At 40.8% G+C, this 24,015-nt stretch overlaps 1 protein-coding gene across 1 annotated transcript; it reads left to right on the top strand.

The window, feature by feature from the left end:
- Positions 1 to 1,542: 1,542 nt before the first annotated feature.
- fbxl9 (F-box and leucine rich repeat protein) lies at positions 1,543 to 11,188 on the top strand. The gene is given in 6 exon segments (XM_069899430.1): positions 1,543 to 1,744; positions 1,747 to 1,894; positions 1,896 to 2,152; positions 2,249 to 2,321; positions 9,702 to 9,862; positions 11,052 to 11,188. Coding segments are annotated over 6 exon segments (978 nt in total).
- The last annotated feature ends 12,827 nt before the right edge of the window (positions 11,189 to 24,015 follow it).

Raw genomic sequence — 24,015 nt, 5'->3', positions numbered from 1 at the left:
AAGATTGATCAAGTCTGAAACAGAAGCTTTGATTTGTATTGTTTAGAACCACGCTGAGAAGAGGACAACAGGCAGCTCTCCATCTAGGAACACTTTCTGCTTTCATTATTACTGTCAGGCAAAGCGAAAGCACTATTCTTGCTATGTGGGCAGCAAATATTGGAAGCAGATGAAAAAAACAAAGCTCCAAAATTCTGTTAGTTTTCAAACAATGCAATTTATACACGAGGAAGATATTTTCCTCAATCAATCAGCCCAAAACTCAAGGAACAGAGAATCCTTGATTGAGAAATATAATTCACATCACAGACATTTGGAATGAGAGTCATGAAGTCATGCAGCGTGAAAACTTGCCCAAGCTGACCAAAATGTCCCACCCACTCTGGTCCCACCTGCCTGCATTTGGCTCAGATCCCTCTAAACCAGTGGTTCTTAATCTTTGTCTTCCCATTCACATCCCATTTTAAAGAATCCCTGTGCCATCAGTGCTCTGTGATTAGTAAGGGATTGCTTAAGGTGGGATGTGAGTGGGAAGGGAAGGTTGAGAACTACTGATCTAGACCCATATATTTTACTTGAGAAAAATTCTCATTGGCCCATTTCCTTTGGAGTTATGAAACTGTGGACATAACGAGTCAATTAGGGATGATTAAAACAGTGGTTTTCAAACTTTTTCTTTCCACCCACATACCACCTTAAGCAATCTGTGACTCATCACAGAGCACTGACGGCATAGGGATTACAAATTGGTAATGTGAGTGGAAAGAATAATGTTGAGAGAACCACTGCTCTAAACTCATCTATCCATGTAACTGTCCAATATTAATTGGCATGGAACATGGAACATGGAACAGCGAGTATTTATATGGGATTTTTAATATATTCTGTATATTGAGGCCTGTCTTTGTAAATTCCAATTACTCTTCAACTGTGACTAGGTGTGAGTCCCGACCACATCTGAGCTAGCCATCTGGGCTCAATCATCACTCGTGCAGTTTGTTTCCTAATTTTAAAAGTACTGCTGCTGGATTGAACTAGCTAGTTGAATAAACTTGATTCCAAATTGGAAGACCGATGTTAAATCATTGAGGTTGGCCATTCACTATAGTATTGAGGTAGTCTTTTTAACTAGCTCCTGTGCACAAATTGGCTGTTCAACTTCCTGCATTAAATAGGACTTCATTGATTATCAGGAATTATTCAGATATTTCACTGCACCAATGTGTTTATTTCTGTGCAGAACGATGTCAACTACAATATTCAAGCATCATCTACTTCTCTGGAGCCCATTGCAGATTTAGGTCAGAGACAGAGCCCATGTGTGCCTTTGAGCACCCATCACAACTGTCTATCATTCAGACCCTTGTGGTCCACCTTGCTGCCCATCTGGAGAATCTGTCCCTGTTAGGCAGTTACATCAGCAAGACCTGCTTTGAGATCTTGATCATGTCGTGTCATAACCTGTGAGTGCTTGGCTTTAGCGGCTGCAATAGCCTTTTCATAACAGGCACCTTGCTGTCCAAAGACAAGAGCAAAGCCAGGATGGCCAAAGCCCTGATGAACTTCCAGGAACTTGAGTTCTCCAACCTCTCTGACTTGACCTTCAACTGGCTTACTGACTGCACCCCCAACATCCAAAAACTTCCCCTTGTCAGCTGCTGCATCATTTTTGGGTTTGATCCCTACCAAAGAAAGAGGATTTTTAATTCGACAGTTGTGCTCTCACTGAGAAATATCCTCCATTTATAAATAGTCAGGCAGCCATACTGAAGATCTTGAATCTTAGTCATATCTCAATTACGAGCAAGGCCATATCGTCAGTGGTTCAAGTTCCTGGGCTCTTCTTGGAAGGGATGGTACTTCAGCACTGCAAGGACATTACAGATAAAGCAGTCTATGATATTGTGCCAGCCAGGGCTCACTACACTGAATCTCACTGGCTGTGCTGAGCTGACCAGCAAATCTGTTTTGGCAGTCATTTCAAGTTTACAACTCTTTGGAGTGCCTGTCCCTGGTCAGGATCAGGCAAGCACGGACAGTGCGCTGAAGGACCTGTCCACAGTCCCGACCTTGCAAGCCCTTGATGTCTTAGAATGTTACCAAGTCACTGGCTATGACCTGGTCAGGGGTGGAGTTCGCCTCGCCAAAGGCTGTATCAAAATTTCAGCTATTGCACCACGATGAATGTAAGTCCCTGGGAATTTTACTTCTGCTAAGTTGAGTGACCTGTTGTGTTTGCTCTTTCCAGTTGACTGTGGATTACATTTACCTTTGAAAGGTGGAAACTTGGAGGAGTCACGTGATGGAGTAGTGGCCGGACGGTGAACTCCAGCCCTCTCCAGAAAAGTCGGGAAAAACAAGAGAAAATACAAAGGCACAGAAATACAAGTTAAAGAAAAGTGAGTATAAAGGTGGAAAGAAGATGGAGACAAAAGGAGAAAAATCAAAATCAACGGAAAGAAGAGAGGAAGAGAAGACAACGGAGGAAAAAGGTGAAGGCCTTACCTGTCCGAAGAGGCCCGCTGTGGAGAGAGGACCCCACTACCTCAGGTCGGTAGAAAAAGAACTACAACAATGGCTCACAGAGCTGAGTAAAAGTACGCAACCGCGCATGCGCGATACTTCGTGCATGCGCGATGCGAATGAAAAAAAACACACCGACGGGAGGGGGGACCAGCTGGGGAGTCGATCTCCACAGCCGGCAACGACAGCTGCAGAACACCTGCAGCAAGAAGACACCACAGAAGACAATGGAAACAAGAAAGAAGAGGAGGAAAGGGCATCAAAGAAACAACAGATGGCCAACCCAGAGGAAGAAGAAGAGGAAGAATACAGTGAAATAGATAAAGGGAAAGGCAAGGTAAAGGATATACTTGCTCTTGTTAGAGGATACATGGAGTCATTTAAAGAATGGCAAACACAGGAATTCAATGATTTAAGAAGAAGAATAAACAACACAGAAAAGAAAATAAATAAAATGGATATGACCTTAACAGAAATGGGGAAAAAAATGGACAAGATGGAAGAACGGGCAATAGCAGCAGAAATGGAGGTAGAAGACTTAAAAAAGAAATTGGAGGAATCTAATAAAAAAACTAAAGAGACACAAGAATTACTAGCCCAAAAAATAGATATAATGGAAAATTATAACAGAAGAAATAACATAAAGATAGTGGGCCTTAAGGAAGATGAAGAAGGCAAGAATATGAGGGAGTTTATAAAAGAATGGATCCCTAAGGCCCTAGGATGTCCAGAACTACAGCAAGAAATGGAAATAGAAAGGGCACATAGAGCATTGGCCCCTAAACCACAACCACAACAAAAACCAAGATCTATTGTAGTAAAATTCCTAAGATATACTACAAGAGAAAAGGTACTGGAGAAGACAATGGAAAAAGTAAGAGAGGGCAACAAACCACTGGAGTATAAAGGGCAAAAAATCTTCATTTATCCAGATATAAGCTTTGAACTCCTAAAGAAGAGAAAAGAGTTCAATACAGCAAAAGCGATTTTATGGAAGAAAGGATATAAATTTACACTGAAGCATCCTGCGGTATTGAAAATATTTATTCCAGGACAACAAAACAGACTGTTCTCGGATCCAGAAGAAGCACGAAAATTTGCAGAACAATTACAAAAATAGACTGAGGGATGAAGACGGGTAATGAGAGCAAAAATGATCACGATTGATATGTATGTGGGTAAAGACAAAAATAGACTGAGGGATGAAGACGGGTAATGAGGGTAAAAATGACCACGATTGATATGTATGCGGGTAAAGAGGTATAAGAGTGAATAGAGACAATGGGCATACGTGAAATTATCTGTAATTAGAGGAAAACATAGATAGTATAGACAAGAATTAATAAGGGAAGGTAATGGAATAGAGAGAATAAGGAGGGAATTAAAAGAGTGACCTTTGTGACATATAAAAAGTGAAATCTTTTCTGGGGGGGGGCTGGGTGGGGGAAAAGAGCGGTCGCTGCAAAATCAGTTGACGCTTGCGAGTGGATTCGCAAATCCAAATGGAGAGGGGAGATGTGGTTGTCCGACAAGGGATAAAGGACAACTCAGGAGGGGAAGGGGAGATTGGGGATAAAGAAGATAGAAATAGGAGAATAAGGAAAATGTTGGATGTTGTAGGAATGTTGTCTGGTAAAGAGTTGAAAATAAGAAAACAGAAATGGAAAAGGAGGAAAGGTAATGATGGAAAAACGGAAAGAGAAGATAAACAAAATATAAAATGGCTACGCTGAACTATATGACTCTAAATATTAATGGAATACATAACCAAATTAAAAGGAAGAAACTACTAAATTTACTGAAAAAGGAAAAAATAGATATAGCATTTGTCCAAGAAACACACTTAACTGAATTGGAGCACAAGAAATTAAAGAGAGATTGGGTAGGACATGTAACAGCAGCATCGTATAATTCAAAAGCAAGAGGAGTGGCTATATTAATTAGCAAAAATGTGCCATTTAAAATAGAAGAGGAAATAATAGATCCAGCAGGGAGATATGTTATGATAAAATGTCAGATATATTCGGAGCTTTGGAATCTACTTAATATATATTCACCTAACGAAGAAGATCAAAAGTTTATGCAAGATATCTTTTTGAAGGTAGCTAATACGCAAGGGAACATACTAATAGGAGGGGATTTCAATCTGAAGTTGGATCCAAATATGGATAAAACGGGGAAAAAAATTAACAGGAAGAACAAAGTAACCAAATTTATAATTAAATCAATGCAAGAAATGAAACTTGTGGACATATGGAAGAAACAAAACCCAAAAGAAAAGGAATACTCATACTACTCGACTAGACATAAAACATACTCAAGGATAGACCTATTCCTGTTATCAGCCCACATTCAAGGGAGAGTTAGGAAAACGGAATATAAAGCTAGACTATTATCGGACCACTCACCCCTGTTATTGGCAATAGAGCTAGAGGACATCCCTCCAAGAATGTATAGATGGAGATTAAACCCCATGCTACTTAAAAGACAGGATTTTAGAGAATTTATTGAAAAACAATTAAAAATGTACTTTGAAGTAAATACGGAATCAGTGGAAGATAAGTTTATATTATGGGACGCAATGAAAGCATTCATTAGAGGACAAATAATAAGTTATGCAACCAAGATGAAGAAGGACTATAATCAGGAAACAGAGCAGTTGGAAAGGGAAATAATAAACATAGAAAAAAAATTAGCAATAAAGGAAGATACAACCAAAAGAAGAGAATTGGCGGATAAAAAAATAAAATATGAAACATTACAAACATATAAGGTGGAGAAGAATATAATGAAGACAAAACAGAAATATTATGAACTAGGTGAAAAAACACACAAAATCTTAGCATGGCAGCTTAAGACAGAGCAAACTAAGAAAATGGTATTGGCAACAAGGAAAAAAGACAAACAAATTACATATAATCCAAAAGAAATTAAGGAAAACTTCAGAGAATTCTATGAACAATTATACCGAACTGAAAACGAAGGGAAAGAAGGAAAAATAGATGAATTTTTGACTAAAATTGAACTACCAAAACTACAAATAGAAGAACAAAATAAATTAACAGAACCATTTGGAACAGTAGAAATACAAGAGATAATAAAAAATTTACCAAATAATAAGACACCAGGAGAGGATGGACTCCCATTAGAATTCTACAAAACATTTAAAGATCTAATAATACCGCCCCTCCTGGATGTAATCAACCAGATTGATGAGACACAAAACTTACCAGATTCATGTAAAACAGCAATAATTACAGTGATACTAAAACAAGGGAAAGATCCACTCTCACCAGCGTCATATAGACCAATATCTCTGCTAAACACAGATTATAAGATAATAGCTAAACTATTAGCAAACAGATTAGCAGAACAGGTACCGAAAATGGTAAATTTAGACCAAACTGGATTTATCAAAAAAAGACACACAACAGACAATATTTGTAAATTTATTAACTTAATTCATGCAGTAGAAGGAAATAAAGCACCGGCAGTAGCAGTTGCTTTAGACGCAGAGAAGGCCTTCGACAGAGTAGAATGGAATTACTTGTTCAAAGTATTGCAAAAATTCAGTTTACCGGAGAAGTATATTAATTGGATTAAAGCATTATATGAGGGACCGTTAGCGAAAGTGACAGTAAATGGACATGTATCAAAGCAATTTAACTTAAGCAGGTCAACGCGGCAGGGATGCCCACTATCACCATTATTGTTTGCGCTAGCTATAGAACCACTAGCAGAATCGATAAGAATAGATAATAATATAAAAGGAATAAAAATAAAAGACAGGGAATATAAAATCAGTCTATTTGCGGATGATGTGATAGTGTACTTAACAGAACCAGAACTATCAATAAAAGAACTATATAAGAAATTGAAGGAATATGGAGAAGTGTCGGGATACAAGATAAACGTAAATAAAAGTGAAGCAATGCCTATGAATAACGCGGATTTCTCAAAATTTAAGGAGGAATCCCCATTCAGATGGCAAATGCAGGCAATAAGATACCTAGGTGTGCAAATAAACAAAAATCTAGGCCAATTATATAAACTCAATTACAATCCACTAATGAAAAAATTACAGGATGATTTAGAGCATTGGAAAGAGCTACCACTAACACTGATAGGAAGGATAAACTGTATTAAAATGAACATTTTTCCAAGGATACTATACTTATTTCAGGCATTGCCAATACAACTGACAGAAAAATTCTTCAAAGAGTTAAAGAAAATAATAAGGAGATTTTTATGGAGAGGGGGGAAACCGAGGATAGCACTAGATAAATTAACAGAATGGTATAAACAAGGAGGCTTACAATTGCCAAACTTCAAAAATTATTATAGAGCCGCACAATTAAGGTACCTATCAGATTTTTATCAAACAAGGGAAAAACCAGACTGGACGAGACTAGAATTAGATAAAATAGGGGAAAAGATACCTGAACACATATTATATAAATGGGACGAAAAATTGGTACAACATAGAACTTCTCCAGTATTACACCATCTCCTCAATATATGGAAGAAGATTCATGTAGAAAGAAATAAAATAAATTATCAAATACCAAAACTAATATTGACGCAAAATAAGCTACTCCCTTTTACAATAGACAACCTTTCCTTTAGAAAATTGGAAAAAAAAGGGATTAAAAGAATAGAAAATTGTTTTTCAGGAAGTAGATTCTTATCCTTTGAACAAATGAGAGATAAGTACAATATAACTGGAGATACAGCGCTGGCATATTACCAACTGAGATCCTACTTGAAAGATAAATTAGGAAGCAATCTGAGTTTACCAAGGGAAGTAACCTTGAATATGTGATTACAGATACAATGTTAATCAAAAGATTTATAACAAATATGTATATCAAACTGCAAGAAAAGGAGAATGAGGAAACAAATGGTAAAACTAAACAAAAATGGGAACAAGATTTAAATATAAAGATAAAAAAGGAAACATGGGAGAAATTATGTTCTGGAACGATGAGAAATACAATAAATATGAGGCTGCGTATGATACAATATAATTGGTTAAACAGACTATACATTACACCGCAAAAGTTAAATAAATGGGACCCAACAGTATCTGATAGATGTTTTCGATGTAAAAAAGAAAGGGGAACAACAATTCATGCAATCTGGACATGTGAGAGAGTAGAAAAATTTTGGGATGATCTCAATCAGATATTAAATAAAATAACAGAAAACAATATACCAAAGAATCCAGAGATCTTTCTCCTAAGTAACATAAAAAATAAAGAATTTGGAATTGACTTGGAAGATGCACAAAAAAGATTTGTCAAGATAGCCCTAGCCGTAGCAAAAAAATGTATTATGTCAACCTGGAAATTGGAAGATAATTTGAAAATACAACAATGGTATATAGAAATGAATAAATGTATTCCATTAGAAAAAATAACATATAGTTTAAGAAATAATATTGAAATATTCGAACAAGTATGGGAGCCTTACATTAAATACAATAGCGAAAACCTACCGGGAACAAACATTACCTAAGTTGATGGAAGGAGAAGAAAAGAAAAGAATGGACTCAGTAGAATTTCTGGTGTATTTTTGTTGAATGACAACATTGTCTGACTGAATTAATGCAACCTAGATTGTATACCTAAAATGGATGAGAGGGGGGGTGGGGGGGGGGTGGCTTGGGAGGAGGGAGGGGGGGGGATAAAAAGTCACTGTAAATGTGTGGAAAAGAAAAAGTGTATATCATGGCTATTGTGATTTATGGTGTGAAAAAAAAAAGTTAAAAAAAAGGATAACAACAGTTTGAAGCTCTTCACTCATCTGTAGTGAGTTGCCTGGGATGTGAGAGATAGGAATGGTTCCACCAAGTGACTGGGACATTTTTTTCCTGTATTATTATTGTCAAATGACTTGAAACTTTGTTTAACATACCTGAAGTTAGTGGCTCAAAAATAAAAGGTTCAAGGTTCAAAAAAAAAAGGTGGAAACTTGGGATTTTAACCACAACCTTTCAATCTTTGCTTTGAATGTGAAAAACTGTAAGAACTGGTGTGGGGGGCATTTTTTCCCTCAAATGGGTCATCTCCTTAACTGAATTCCATCATAAAGGACCCCTATCACCTCCTCTCACTGCTACCTTCAGATAGGATGTACAGTAAGCTTAAGTCCAGAACCTCCAGGTTCAAGAATTGTTTTGTTTTCCAACAGTGATCAGCCTCTTGAAGCTCACCATGTTATCATAACCTATTTAAAAATTACTATGGAGCCAGCAAAAGATCCGTCTGCTGCAGGAGGGGTTGCTGATGCGGCTCTGGGTGGAGAGGGAGGGTGGGGGGTGGGTGTGGTTTAAACTAGATTTGCAAGGGGTTGAAAACCAGACTGCCAGAGCAAATAGTGGAGGAGAGGAGAAAAAAGATGACTGCATATAGAAATGCAAGTGCATGGTGGAAATAATGTTCTCAGGAGCATCTATTTCTTTTTTTTAAAATTTTTTTATTTTTCACATCATAAACCACATTAACCATGATACATACTTTTTCCTTTTCAAATATATACAGTGCCATTTTCTCCCCCCCTCCCTCCTCCCATCCCACCCTCCCTACCTCCCCCCTCCCGTCCATTTAAAGTACAAAATCTAGGATACATTAAACCAGTCAAACAATGTTGTCATTCAATAAAAATAAACAAGAAATTCCACTGAGTCAATTCTTTTCATTTCCTTCTCCTTTCGTTAATTTAGGTAGTGAATGTCCCCGGTAGGTTTTCGCTATTGTGTTTCATGTAAGGCTCCCATATTTGTTCAAATATTTCTATATTATTTCTTAAACTATATGTTATTTTTTCTAATGGAATACATTTATTCATTTCTATATACCATTGTTGTATTTTCAAATTATCTTCCGATTTCCAGGTTGACATAATTCATTTTTTTGCTACGGCTAGAGCTATCTTAACAAATCTTTTTTGTGCATCATCCAAATCAATTCCAAATTCTTTGTTTATTATGTTACTTAGGAGGAAGATCTCTGGATTCTTTGGTATATTGTTTTCTGTAATTTTATTTAATATTTGGTTTAGATCTTAGGAGCATCTATTTCAATGCAAGGAGTATTGTAGGCAAGGCAGATGAGCTTAGAGCGTTGATTGGCATGTGGAATTATGACATTGTGGCCATTAATAAAACTTGGTTGCAGGAGGGGGCAGGACTGGCAGCTCAATGTTCCAGGCTTCTGTTGTGGAATGGATAGAAAGGGAGAGGAGCGGTATTGTTTGTCAGGGAAAATATCACAGCTGTGCTCAGACAGGACAGACTCATCTACTGAGGAAATATGGGTGGAGCTGAGGAATGGAAAAGGTATGACCACATTAATGGGGTTGTATTACAGACTGGCAAGAATTGGAGCAGCAAATCAGCAGAGAGATGGCAGACAGCTTCAGGAAAGGTGATTTTAACTTTCCCCATGTTGACTGGAACTCCCATACTGTAAAAGAGTTGGATGGTTTTGAGTTTGCCAAATGTGTTTAGGAAAGTTTTCTAAATTAATACATTGAGGTACCAACTAGAGACAATGCAATACTGGATCTGCTATTAGGGAACAGGACTGGACAGGTGACAGAAGTGTGTAGGGGAAAACTCTGGATTTCGTGATCGTAATGCCATTAGCTTCTAAATAATTATGGATAAGTATAGGTCTGGTCCTCAGGTTGAGATTTTAAAATGGAGCAAGGCCAATGAAAAGAGAAAGGATCTAAAAAGTGTGGATTTGGCTAAGTTGTTTTCTGGCAAGGGTGTGCTTGGTAAGTAAAAGGTCAAAGGTGAAATTTGGAGTGTGCAGTGTTTGTATGTTCCTGTAAGGATTAAAACCAAAGTTCAAATGCGTAAAAGAACCTTGGTTTTTGAGGGATATTGGCGATCTGGTTAAGAAGAAGAAAGAGGTGTTTAGCAGATATAGACAACAAAGATCAAATTAGGTACTCGAGGAGAATAAAAAAAATGCAGGAAAAAACTCAAAAGGGAAATCAGGAGGACTGAAAGAAGACATGCAGTTGCTTTAGCTGATGAGGTGAAGGGAAACCCAAAGGGCTTCTAAAAGTATATTAAGAGCAAAAGAGTAATAAGGGTCAAAATCGGTCCTGTTGAAGATCAGAGTGGTCGGTTATGTCTGAGCCAGAAGAGAAGGGGAGATGATTGTGGTCTTAAAGCAAATAAAGGTGGGTAAATCCCCAGGCTCTGACAAGGTATTCCTTTGGACCTTGAGGGGGACTAGTGTAGAAATTACAGGGGCCCCTGGCAGATTTATTTAAAATAGCCATAGATGAGGTGCAGGAGGATTGGAGGGTAGCTTATAGAGTTCCGTTGTTTAAAAAAGGCTCAAAAAATAACACACAAAATATTAGGACGGTGAGCCTGACATCAGTAGCCAGTAAGTTATTAGAAGATATTTTAAGGGATCAGATATATAAATATTTTGATAGTCAGGGACTGATTAGGGATAGTCAACATGGCCACATGCGTGGTAGGACATGTTTAACAAATCTTGCAGATTATTTTGAAGCAATTACCAGGGAAGTTGATGAAAGAAAGGCTGTAAATGTTGTCTGTATGGACTTCAGTAAGGCCTTTGACAAGGTCAAACATGGGAGGTTAGTCAGAAAGTCAGTCACTCGGTATTCCCGGTGAAGGTAGTAAACTGGTTTCATTAATGGCTTTATGGGAGAAGCCAGAGTGGGTGGTACATTGTACTTGGGCATATGACAATAAACTCATCATGATCTCTCCCATCCACAATCTCCAATCCACCTGCACACTTTCTGCTCTTTTATCCACTCTAGATCTTACTCCAAGCTATCCTTTTCTGAACTTGAAATACAGCTCGACTTCAGGAGGGCCTAGGGAGATCATGCTCCCCTGACTATTGACAGCTCTATATTTAAGGTAATCTAGAGTATCAAGTTCCTTGGAGTGCACCTGGCGGAGAACCTCACCTGGTCCCTTAACACCAGGTCTATCACCACGAAAGCCCAGCAGAGCCTCTACTTCCTGTGAAGGCTGAGGAAAGTTCATCTCCTTCCCTCCATCCTCACCACATTCTACAGAGAATGTATTGAGAGCATCCTGTGTAACTGTATCACCGCTTGGTTTGGAAGCTGTACCACCTCAGACCGCAAGACCCTGCAGGGGATAGTGAAGACAGCGGTAAAGACCATTGGAAAACCTCTTCCCAGCATGGAGGACATCTACTACACTCGATGCATGTGGAAACCAATAAACATTGTGAAAGACTCCACATATCCCATATGTAAACTGTTCTCCCTTCTACCATCTGGCAGGAGGTACCAAACACTTAGCCCCTTACGACCAGAGTGGGAAACATCTTTTTCCCTTAAGCCGTCAGGCTCCTGAACTCCCAGTATAGATGTGGATAATGCGCCATGGATTTTCAGTGTATATGTCTTAATATCTCAATATTTTAATGAGTTATCTGCTTTCCTAACATATCTATGTAAATATGCTCCGTGGTCCTGGAAAACACTATCTCATCTTTACTTGTGCGATCATGGTATGAATGATAAATAAAGGTGACTTGACTTGCTCACTAAGTTCAACTCCAACATTATCATCAAACTTGCCTATGTGGTGCTGTCATGGTTTAATGGGTTTGATAACAACTTTGCAACATTTACCAAAAAATTTGGACTGGATGGGATAAGTTAAGTGTGAGATAGGCAGGTGGGATTCGCGTGGGTGGAACATTTTTGTTGGCATCGGCAGGTTGGGCCAAGGAGCCATGTCATATGACTCTCCCTATCTCTCCCATCCCTCCCTCCTTTCCTCTCCCTTGTAACTAGTTCCAATGAAGATTCACAGACCTGAAGCAGCTGACCTCTCCCGAGATGCTGCCTGATCTACTGAATTTTTCGCTTCTTTCTTCTTTAAAAAGGGAAGTACTAGATTCTAATCAAGTTCCAAATTAGCTGTAGAGAAAACAAATCTGTATACTTTGCCATTGGTTCTATGATTGTTCCAATTTTATATTGGATCAAATTCTGTAGGACAGCTTTGAATTCTCAGTGGCAAAAATCCTGAGCTGGAGTCTGGAGTCTGTAGGCACCTCACTGGCTTCAGTGTCCACGCCATTGGCAACCACCTCTGGGGTTTGTCTGTGCTGCACCTCGGCTGGTGTAAGGACTGGGGACAGCTGGGAATGACAATAACAGCAGGAGGGTGACCACTCTGTAGTTTTTTGTCTGCCTACTTCTGGTTCCGTGAGATTCTGTCTTCCTGCTGGAGCTGTGAAAGGTTTGTCCAGGTTAACCTCATATCTGGGGAAGTGAAGATTGGTGGATGCCTTCTGATTACTGGTGCAACAAGTGCCCCTTTGCTTGAGGTTGTCTGCACATTCTGCCTTGTGTTGTTTATTGGTAGATGTTCTAATTTCAATCCCTCTGTCCAGACCACTTCCTCGCTTAATGTGCCGAAGGATGCAATGACTCTTAGTGTGAAACTCTCTTCAGTCCACTGATTCCATGGCGACCATGAATCGCCCATTTACAGTGATCCTACAACAATCCCATTTTTGAATCTCACATTCTCATCTGTTCATGCCAGATTCTACCACTCACTTACATGCTAGGAGCGATCTGCAGTGGCCTATTAACCTCCCAACCCACATGACTTTTGGATATGGGAGGAAAATGGAGCATTGGGAATAGGCCACAAGGAACCATGCAAACTCCATGCAGGTCAGGATTGACCAGGATTGAACCCTGGCCCTGGAGCAGTGAGATAGCTGCTGGAATAGATTCACCATTGTGTCATCATGGACACATGGAAAATAGGAAGACCATTCAACCCTTTAAGCATGCTCCATCATTCAGTACAACCAAGGCTGATCATACATCTTTGGTCCCCTATTCCCTATATCTCTCCGTACCCCTTGATCTCATTAGCCACAAAGGCCACTTCCAACTCCCGTTTGAAAATGTAAACTAGCCGCAACTACTTTCTGTGGTAGGGTGTTCCACAAGTTCACAACTATCTGATTGCAAAAGATTTTGGTCATCTCAGTCCTAAATCAGTCCTCAGCCCCCTATCCCCTGGCTCTGACCCTTTGTTCTAACATTTTCCAACACTGGGAACGTTCTTCCTGCCTAGTCCAATACATCTCAATGAGATCCCCTCTAATTTCTCTCAATTCCAATGAGTATATCCAGTCTTTCTTCATACATCAGTCCTGCCACCCCAGAAAAAAAGTCTAGTGAACCTTTGCTACACCTCTCAATGACAAGGATGCCCTTCCTCAGATTATGACATCAAAACTGCACGCAACATTCAAGGTGTGGCCTCACCAGTAAGACCTCCCTGCCTCTTCCTTTCTTCATCTCCTGCATTCTACCTTTCAATGTCTGATGCCCGCAAATTGGAGGAACAACACCTTATTTTCCGTCTGGGCACTCTGCAACCAGATGGCATGAACAGTGACTTTACTGCTTTCCACCAAGCCTGCTCACCTTTTCCCCCTCCCCCTTTCCTGTCCTTCCAGTTCTTCCACCCACCTAGCCATCCCTCCTCCCCCTGACCGCTGCTGTCCTCTCCCTCCTATCATCTCTTGCCTTTACCACACCCCCTCCCCACCCTATCATTTGTTCAGACGCCTGCCGGTATTCTCTCATACTCTGAAGAAGGGCTCAAGCCTGAAACGTTGGTTCAGTATCTCTGCCTTTGCTACATGAAGGACACTGTTTGACCAGCTGAGCATCTCCAGCATCTTGTGTGTGTTTTTATTTCAACCACAGGGTCTGCAGATTTTTGATTTACTTCTTATTGCATCTCCCCTTTTCCTAAATCTTCACATTTTGGATAATTTTCTGCCTTCCTAATGAGAATGGGCCTTTAAAAAAATTGAAAGCAGTCCAGAAACTTTGAAATGTTGTAAGATGGTAATAATATGTATGTTTGCACTGTGATGTTGCCACAAAAACAAAACCCCAAATTTCATGACTTGCTCATGACAATAAATTCTGATTCAGATGATTTTTCATCTTACACCATTAGGAGCCTTTGGGACAGAGGTGAAGAATACATCTGTGCTGAAGGCAATTCCTGGCCTCATTGAGTGCCATCTCTTTGAAAGAGCTGCTTATTTTGTTCTGATCTCCTCACTCTTTTTTTTCCCTGTAACCTTACAAATCCCTTCCCGAATCTATGCCATTTGCTTGATGGACTAATTTCTGTCCCGATGTCTATTTCTACCTTTATGATAGCTTCAAGCAATTTTTCCAACTCTGAGCGTTAAGCTAACAGAGTTACCTGCATTTTGTCTACCTCCTTTAAACAGTATTATTGTATTTGCTGCCTTCCTACCTGCTGGGACCTACCCAGAGTGCAGAGGATTTTGGTAAATTACCACAGAAGCACCCATTATAACTTGGTGCTATTTCTTTCAATACTCTGAGATACATCCCAGCAGCTCCAAGGGAATTTGGCCCACTAAGCACTTAATCTTTAGTGATATAAACTTGTATTGAGGTCCTCAGCTCCAATCACCTCCTCAACTTCAATCTTTGGCATGTCAGACGTATCTTCCCCGTGAAGAATGGCACAAGAGATGTTTAAGGCCTCAGCAATTTCCACATTGCCCATGGTTAATTCCGTCTCTCATCGTCTCAGGGATTTGTGTTTACTCTTGCCACCTTTTCCTAATTTGTATATTTATAAGAAATTTTACTACCTATACTGTGCTAGTTTACTTTCATAATCAAATTTTTAGAAGGCGATTTACGAATTTTTCAAGTGTGGGTTTCCATAACCTGAACAGGGATGGGGAGGTCACTTGTGAAATTCCATTAAAAGGGTTAATGTCAGCAACAATGATAATGCAGCGGGTGAATTATTATTTAAATTTAGCATTGTCCTCAAGGAGGCATAATCCACCATTCCACGTGGGGTGGCCAATTTGTGACTCCAAGTTCACCAAAGAGGTGAACTCTTCATTATCTCTCGATAATGAGTAAATTGCCTGTAATGTTCACATCCTCATGAATGAAGAAATAAGGAAAGACAGAAGCTTTCTTATACCCTGCACAAGGCCTTGACAGCTGCTGTATCTTCCCCTTTGGTACTCCAACTGACAGCCAGGTTGTGTAGCCCCTATATATCAAAAAGACTTGGCCCTGATTGTTAGTCATTACATTTCTCACTGGGGGGAATCTAGCGAGCTAGAACCTGCTCAGTTGACTGGACTACTTGGTCATGGAGACACACTGTATTTTCCCTGAGCTGCAACTACATGCCACCATCAGGCACATCTATCCCTCCCCACCCTTTTCTATTTTCCACATAGATCATTCCTTGATACCTCCTTTTCTACTGGCATCCCAGTTAATCGGCTGTGCCGTGTCCTGGTCACCTCATCGATGGGGATTGGAGTGTTCTACCTTCCACTGGAAACCGGTGACTTCCTGCTGTCCCTTTTCCACTGGTTTTATCAGCACGCTGACATCAACAAATGCAGGGGATATGAGTAGGGGTCGAGGTGGTTCATCCCTGGCGTGAAATGACATCATTTGACGCCGGCAGGCTGACAGTTTTCTTTTTCCATTGGACCCTGTCCCAGTTCATTCTTCCCCACTCGCCTCTCTGTTACCCCCCCCCCCTCCTCCCCGGTACTTTTCCCTTCAGGAAGCGCAATATTTGCTCTTAACCCTCTTCCCTCACCACCTCCCAGGGACTTAACCAACCCTTCCAGGTGAGCCAAAATTCATATGCACCTCCTTTAACCTCATCCACTGCATTCAGTGCTGCCGACGTGAGACTAAGCACAGATGTGAATCGTTTCGCAAAGTCTTTGTGCTCTATCTGCAATGGCCATCCTGAGCTCTCAGCAGCATGCCTTTTCAATTGCTCTTCCCTTTCGTTCACTGATGCATCCATCCTTGGGTTTCTCCACTGCCAGAGGGAGGATCTCTGTAAATTAGAGGAGCAACACCTCCTATCCCACCTGGACAATCTGCAACCCAATGATATGAACATTGTTCCAGTTTCATGTAACGAGTCCTCTCTTCTTCCAAGCTGCTTCTGTTTTTTCCCCTCCCCATTTCTGTCCTCTTTCCCACTCACCCCTCTTTAGTTCCATCCTCTTCCACTCCTGGATTCTTCCACCTTCTCTACCTTCCCTTATTACCCTCCTCCATCCTGTATGACTTGTCTTCTACCTGACCCCTTTTCTTGCCTCTCTCTACAACAGTGTTGCTCTGATGGAACATGAATTGGAGGGGGTTGGTGATGGAAAGCAAAAGAAAATGTGTGGTGAAGATGAGGAAATGCTTTATAGGGAAGGGCCCAGAACAAAATTCTGACAAAGTTTCTCAACAGGTACCAAATGCTTGGTTGCAATTTAACTTGAGCTCGCCTTGCTAAAATGGTAGTGGTCGCCTGGGCATGCATCCCCCCATCAAATTGTTGCTTGCCGTAGGGAAGGATAGGAGGAATGATCATGGAGGCGGGCAACAAATTTATAACCTTTGTGCAAACACCGGCCATCTGTCCTTGTTGGCATGTGAAGTTCATTTAAATGACTGCTGGAGGAAGTCCACTGCAAGGAGCCAAGGGCCTTGCCACTGAGCATGGTCCATGATATGATGGATGTGAGCGTCATCTCATTGTGACACACTGCCGTAGCCTGGAACAACTTTCCCTCAGCCACTGTGGCCAATGGACTGACCAGAGCTTGTTTGGCATAGCAGGCCAGTTGAAGAGGTTGATCCACCCCTCTTTAGGTCACCAACCAGTAAGTAACTCAGCACCCAAGCCAAGGTTCTGATATACTTACAGTGAGATTGTTCCCAACCGTATCATATTCTGGTTGAAAAAAGTTAGCTCAGTGATGCCCAAGTGGGATGGTTCTTTAGGTAGGGGTAGATGAGAGTGGAAATCAAAGTTCTTCTTCATTGTCCTGTTTCTGTCTGTGTGATGGCCTGTCCTTTGTTCTAAAGTTGCATCAGATTTGGTTCTTTCGGGGTGGTAATTCCTCCACCTTCCACCCATAGGAAGCTGGAAGTTCTCTTGAATGAGTGCAGGCGGCTGAAGCGTTTGGACATCTCTATGTGAGGGTGGGGAAACTATTGCAGACATTGAACGGCTTCAGATATGCCACCTCCTGCTTATCAATGTTCAGCCAGGGTGCTTGGATGGAGATGAGCAAAGGCTGGGGAGAAAAAAAGTAGAACTAGAGATGTCCGCTCCCCGTGGCCTCGCACAGCCAAAACCAGGTGTCCAAAAAATGCAAAGTGCTGTGGCTGGTATCCAAAGTCTGGCACAATTTTATGTAATGTAAGTAGCCGGCTTTCCACTCCTGATTATTCTCATGGCATCAAGGTTCTATTGCAAGCAGGTTAGCATGTGATGAAGCAATAGTTGGCCCTGCGCAGAGTTTAATCTCAAAAGGGTAGGGTTACAAATTGCAATTGGCCTCAGTGGGATTATTCAGCCCATTTTCCTGATCGCTATCCAGTCAGATCCTTCATGTAGGATAAAGAAAACAATGAAAATGATGGCTGCACTTAGTCAAATAGTCAACCGATTGACCAGTCTTAAGTGGAAAATAGTCCTGTGGGGAGGTACTGATGGTTAACCAGCATCCCACTGGAGACAGCATTAGCATCTTTTCCACTGGCATCCCAGTTAATTGGCCAAGCAGTGTTTCTGGATAGGAAGCCTTTGGTGCCATTTCCACTGGGCCACTGACTGCTTTTCCACTGGACACAACTCATTCCGGGGATCAGAGTGATCTCCTTCAACTGGAAGTAAGTGACTTTCTGCCATTCCTTTTTTCCACTGGTTTTATCAGCACGTACCAGGGATATGAGTAGGGGTCGATGCGGTTAATTTCCAGCATGAAATGACATCATTCGGCACTGGCGTTCGGACAGTATTCCTTTTCCACTGAACCCTGTCCCGGTAAATTCCAGTTAATTCCTGGGACAGGGCACCAGTGGAAAAGGGGCAAGTAAGAAAGAGGTGGGTATCAACTGTTCTCTGATTAGAACCATTTCTTCTCATTGTGTTCCAAACCTATATCCTCCTCAGTATCACATTAAAAAAAAATTCTTGCAGGAATGGTAACCTCGTCATCTTGCCCTCTGCTTAAATATGTTACACCTTGTTGTCAAATCCTTTGTGGGTTTAGAATATTGATTTTTAAAACTGCTGGTAGGTGTACTCAAGTGAGGGGCTGCTTTTAATTCCTAATTTGCCTAGAATTTCATGATTAAGCTGGTACTGTGTCGGATAAAGCTCATTATCGAGTGCCGCGGTCTCTTAGCTTGTTTAATGGAGGTTGATACACATCTGCAAACACCAAATGGCAGTTTCGCAGTAAATGCTTTACTGAAATCTACACTTGTCACGGGGTTATTGTTGCTAGCATATAAATGGCTTTCGTAACCTCGTGCATGGGGAAATGATGCCCCATATTGCCATTTTGGTCTGGATGGCTTCCCCTCCCATTCTTCCATCTTTCTCTCTCAGCCTTTATTAACAACACCTGCCCACTTTTTTCCTTACACCTTAAATAGCTTACGCCCAAAATGTTGGTCCATATCCCCTCCTATGGACACCGCGGGACAAGTTGACTTCCTCCAGCATTTACTGTGTTTACATCCATATTGCCTCCATATCTAGTTAGCGATGTTGATTTGGGCATATAGCATTGTTCTGTCATTGTTACTGAGTCAGAACCCCATAAATCCTGAGCAAGTGGTTCATTGTGACCCAGAGAACTAAGCACTTGGAGATGCAACACTCATTCTCAAGGGCAGAAAGGGATGTCAGCTTTGCTCAAAGCCAGGCAGCCAAATTTGAGGAACAGGCTGGTATCTTGCATAGTTCATGTAAAGCAACTTATAAATAAACTATAATCCAAAGGCAAAAATAAAATGAAGAGGCTACAATGATATAAAAGCAAACTGCTGGAAATAACAAAACAGGCACCAAAATTGTATTAATGCAAACTGTTTCTTTCTCCATAGAGTATTTCTGCCATTCTGCATTTAAATATATATATATATATATATATATATATAAAACTGTACCATAATTCTCAAAATGTTGGATGACTGGGAGAAATCCAGAGGAAGACAAAGGGTCAAATTAGAAGGGGGAAAGTAGCATAAGAGAGTACTCTTGAAGGGAACGTAAAAACTGCCTGCAAAAGCTTTTCAAGGCATGTAAAGAGAGAGACCAGTTAAAGCTAGTCAGAATCAGGGGGATTCACAATGGGGAACAAGGAAATGGCAGATCAGTTGAACAAATTATTTTGTTCTTTCTTCGCAATGGAAGAAACGTGTATTATTTCCAGGACTAGGAGAAAGGAGGAATTGATGTTATCAGTTGTAAAATTGGGTAAATTGATGGCATTGAAAGCTGATAAATCCTCAGAGCCTGATGGTCTACTTCCCAGAGTACTTGGAGACTTAGGGTACTTCAGTGGCCCAAAAGATTAGTGATTATTTTCTGACATCCTGCATTCTGGAATTGAGGGCAGTTAATGTGACTACTTTTTAAGAAAGGAGGGAGAGAGAATGGAGGGTTTTAACAACTCATTTATGTGACTTTGTTAATGGAATCAATTGTTAAAAGATGTCATAGGAGAAGTGTGACAGGATTAGACCAAGTCGACATGGATTTACAAAGGGGAAATATGCTTGACAAATCTGTTAGAGTTCCTTTTGGAGATGAAATCAGTAGAGTGGGCACCGATGGACCAGTTGATGTGGTGTATTTGGATTTTCAAAAGGCTTTTGCTAACCTTTTATACAAGATTGGTATTGCAAAATTGATACAGGAAGTAATATACTGACATGGATAGAAAACTGGTCGGCAGGAAGTGGTAATAAATGGGACCTTTTCAGATCGGCATGCAGTACCACAATTTTTGAATTATATAAATCTCTGTTTTCAGATGACAAGTTGGCTGGCAGTGTGAGGGAGAGTTCAAGAGGCTGCAGGGAGTCTTAGACATTTTAAGAGAGTGGAGAAATATATGGAAAATGCATTATAAAGTGAATAAATGTGAGGTTATCCACTTTGGCAATATCATGGGGCCAGATTATTATCTGAATGGAGAGAAATTAACAAAAAAGGATGCACAGAAAATGTTTGAAACCCACTGTTTTAATCGTCCCTCATTGACTCATTATGTGCATGGTTTCATAACTCCAAAGGACTGTCCAGCTCTGAGAAGCTGAAGCAGACAAAATAAACTCTCGGGTGGAGATGAGAGCTACTCCTTTTAATTTGAAGGGTAGGAAAGGCGTACTGAACCACTGATACATCTTTGATGATCTGGTCATGATGTGTTTTGTGGGAGCTTACAGTGTGCAAAATGCCTCACTTTCACATTATAATGGTATCCATTGGCAGTAAAAAAATGAGAGGTGCGAAGGCAATTTTCTTCAGGGTTGGGCATAGGGGGTGATACGAGAGGGGAGAGGCTGTGGGATTGGTAAAAGGTGAGCAACGCCAGGGCCCCACAGAGCGAGGAGGAGGGCACCTCTTTTTATATCGAACATTGCCATATTGTGCAAACACAGAAACGTGAAATTAAGTCACAGGAAAGATATCACCTTCAGGAAGGTTCCGTGTTTCAGCATCAATACAGGGTCATAGCAAAGTATTTTTATTCTGAATTGAGAACAAGGTTTGGTTAATGCCATGGAAGATCTAGTTCTGTTCAGTAGCAGAAAATAGTTTTCTTAGAAAACATGTTGAGACTTTATATACATATAGGGTCACAAAAATAGCACTACAAAAACCCAAAGCAATAGCGTTGTAAATAAATTAATGAATCAGTAGCAACACTCAAGTTTTGATCCAGTGTACATCTGTGGCTGTGCACAATTTGTCAGCCCTCAGACTGATAGCAGCTGGAAACCATGGCAACTATGGCTCATCACTGGGACACTGCAGTGTGGTGTGGACACACTCAAGTTTGTTCCTGGTGCCACTTTCTGTACTAATCTGCAGGGCCTCACAGGCCCATTAAGATTCTCATCCACCAAGCTGAGGAGGAGAACTTTGGAACTGACTACATCGGGTCAGAGAGGCCAGAATCAAGACTAAAACCTTGCATGTGATTTCTACAACTGTGACCATAAACCTGTGATGTTACATCAATGGTTTATAGCCAACTGTTGTAAAACATTGTTAACAAAGGCTGGTATTGTCCTACATACTTGGCCTATTACCAAGGAACCTTGTTTGAAGCAGATGCCAGAGGTCTGAGGACATCGGAGTTCTCCAGTGTCTCTGCCCAGCCATTATCACTAAAAAGATAGTCTGATCACTTCCACGCTGCTTGTCGGTAAGCTTGGCTGAAGCATTTCTATTGTTGTGCAGTGGTGTGGAGCTGTGCAAAGTACTTGGGGAGATGAAAGAAAGTACTGAAATACACGTCTTTTACACCGCCCCCATGAGTCAGTGAGGGGTCTTCAGCAAAAGACCAATTCAACATTTCATCCTCCCCACTTTACAGGTCAGAGATGATCCCGGCAGGGAGAGCAGCAATGATCCACCAGAATTAAATTGGGGCTTAATAGGCTAATCTATTGCAGAAGCGTTATGTATTTCTTTGAACAGAAAGTGCACTGACAGGTATTTCAGACATTGTAAGGATGTGAGAGTGTAAGTAGAAATGGTGGAAGGAATCAAGAATGTAGGTGCTTAATGTTGAAATTAGTTTTAGAGAGAAAATGGGCAGCATTGACCATCCTAATAATTTTAGCTCTAATCTGAAACTCCTACACAAGGCTGTGCGACAATGTGAGGAATAATTGGAGAGAAAGACCAAACAGTAAATCAAAGGATGTGATCAGCACCTCACGTGAAAGATGGGACCAGATCAGGGAACTGAATGGCCTTGTGTTCACACGAAGAGCATAAGGGATCATATGTTTAGAAATTGCAAACTGCACCTTTTTGAAGAGGTCTACAACGTCCATTTTAGAGGTACATGCAAAACAGTTTCTACATCCAGATTCCTACCTCATTTCTCCAACTCAAGGTAAATCTCTTTCTGTTTTTAAGACAGGTGACTGCCATCTTTCCCATATAATCCTTTTGTTGGCTATTCAATCACAAAGGGCGCAGGAGATTAATGTATCACCCAATGTAGATGCATGTATGTTTGTGACCCATAAGGACCACTGGGTTCATAATTCAGAACCAATAACCCCTTCAGTTCACAGGTCAATGCAGTTGGCTGGAACTTCTTCGAAAGGCCAGTGATTATCGACTGAACAGCGAACAAACCCAGAGAGAGTCCAGAGAGTACTTGACTTGGATAGCCGAAGAGCCTGTTAGTAGCTCAGTCTATTTATACAAAGGTTTGCAGAAATGTTGGCCCAAGTTGTACTTCAGAATAGATGGAACTCATTCGACAGCAGATCTGCATCCTCAGGGAATGGGCCGCTTTGGAAGCTCCATCTACACTCCAGTGAATTTAATTTCTACACTGATGCATGAAGAGAAACACCCAACTCTTGGTGGAATCTAGCGCAAGGGATGGAACTAGCCTGAGAAGGACCATTTTCTTGCAAATTTTGCCCAAGCTTTGTTCTTTCGGCTCAATCGTATTGTAAAAACTGGAAATCAAAAGTTAAATTGAAATGGTTGGAAACATTCAGCAGGTCAGCCAGCCAACTGCAGAGGGAGGAACAGAGTCAATGCTTCGGCGTATCAGAATATTGAAAGTGTTCAAATGGTGAGCGCGTCTAACAGTGGCTTCCTTGTTGAATTACATCGTGCACACGTCTCCTGGCAGTTGTGCCAGAATATCGATCAAAAATTTGGCCTTGCATCTAATTTGCTCCTTCCCCCACCCTGACCAACTCTGGGCAAAGCACAAAGCCACTAATAAAACTGAGTTGCCATGCATGTTTTCCTGTTATTCTTGCCAGAAAGGGTGGGCTTGAAATTGGCTAAAGGTCTGTCAAAATCCCTCACAGAACCCAAAACTAACTGAACAGCATTGCAGCCATGAACACGGTCAACTACCGCCTTTGTCCTGAGGCTGTACTTAATATCAAATTCATAGGTAACTAACATTTACCCGATTGGCTCCTCAACCTCAACACCAAAATAGATCCAAAAAGAGGAAAATAACAAACAATTGTTTTCAACATCCGTGAAGTGACAAACTCAAGGTCAACAGAGCAAGTTCAGGATCTTTCTGAGGACAGAAGTCACAAGGTTGAACCATCCTCTTTTTCTCTCCGCAGCTGACCAGCAAAGCATTTTCTGCATCTCTACTTTGTACATCCTTAATGTTTCCCTACTCCCCCCCCCCCCCCCTTTCTGCAAGGATTGTCCAATTCTGCTGGTCTGAACCTGAGGGAGTGTTCATTCAAATAGCCATTGCCACCCTTTCCTTGCAGGTATCTTTTCCAATATTGCACAGAAAAAAATATTTGAGTCACTGCCTCGGTATAAAACTCTCTTTGTACACACAC

The sequence above is a fragment of the Narcine bancroftii genome, chromosome 10 (assembly GCF_036971445.1).
Source record: "Narcine bancroftii isolate sNarBan1 chromosome 10, sNarBan1.hap1, whole genome shotgun sequence".
NCBI classification, from domain to species: Eukaryota; Metazoa; Chordata; class Chondrichthyes; order Torpediniformes; family Narcinidae; genus Narcine; species Narcine bancroftii.
The sequence above is the reverse complement of the archived record's forward strand: the minus strand, read 5'-3'. Positions and strand labels throughout refer to the sequence as shown.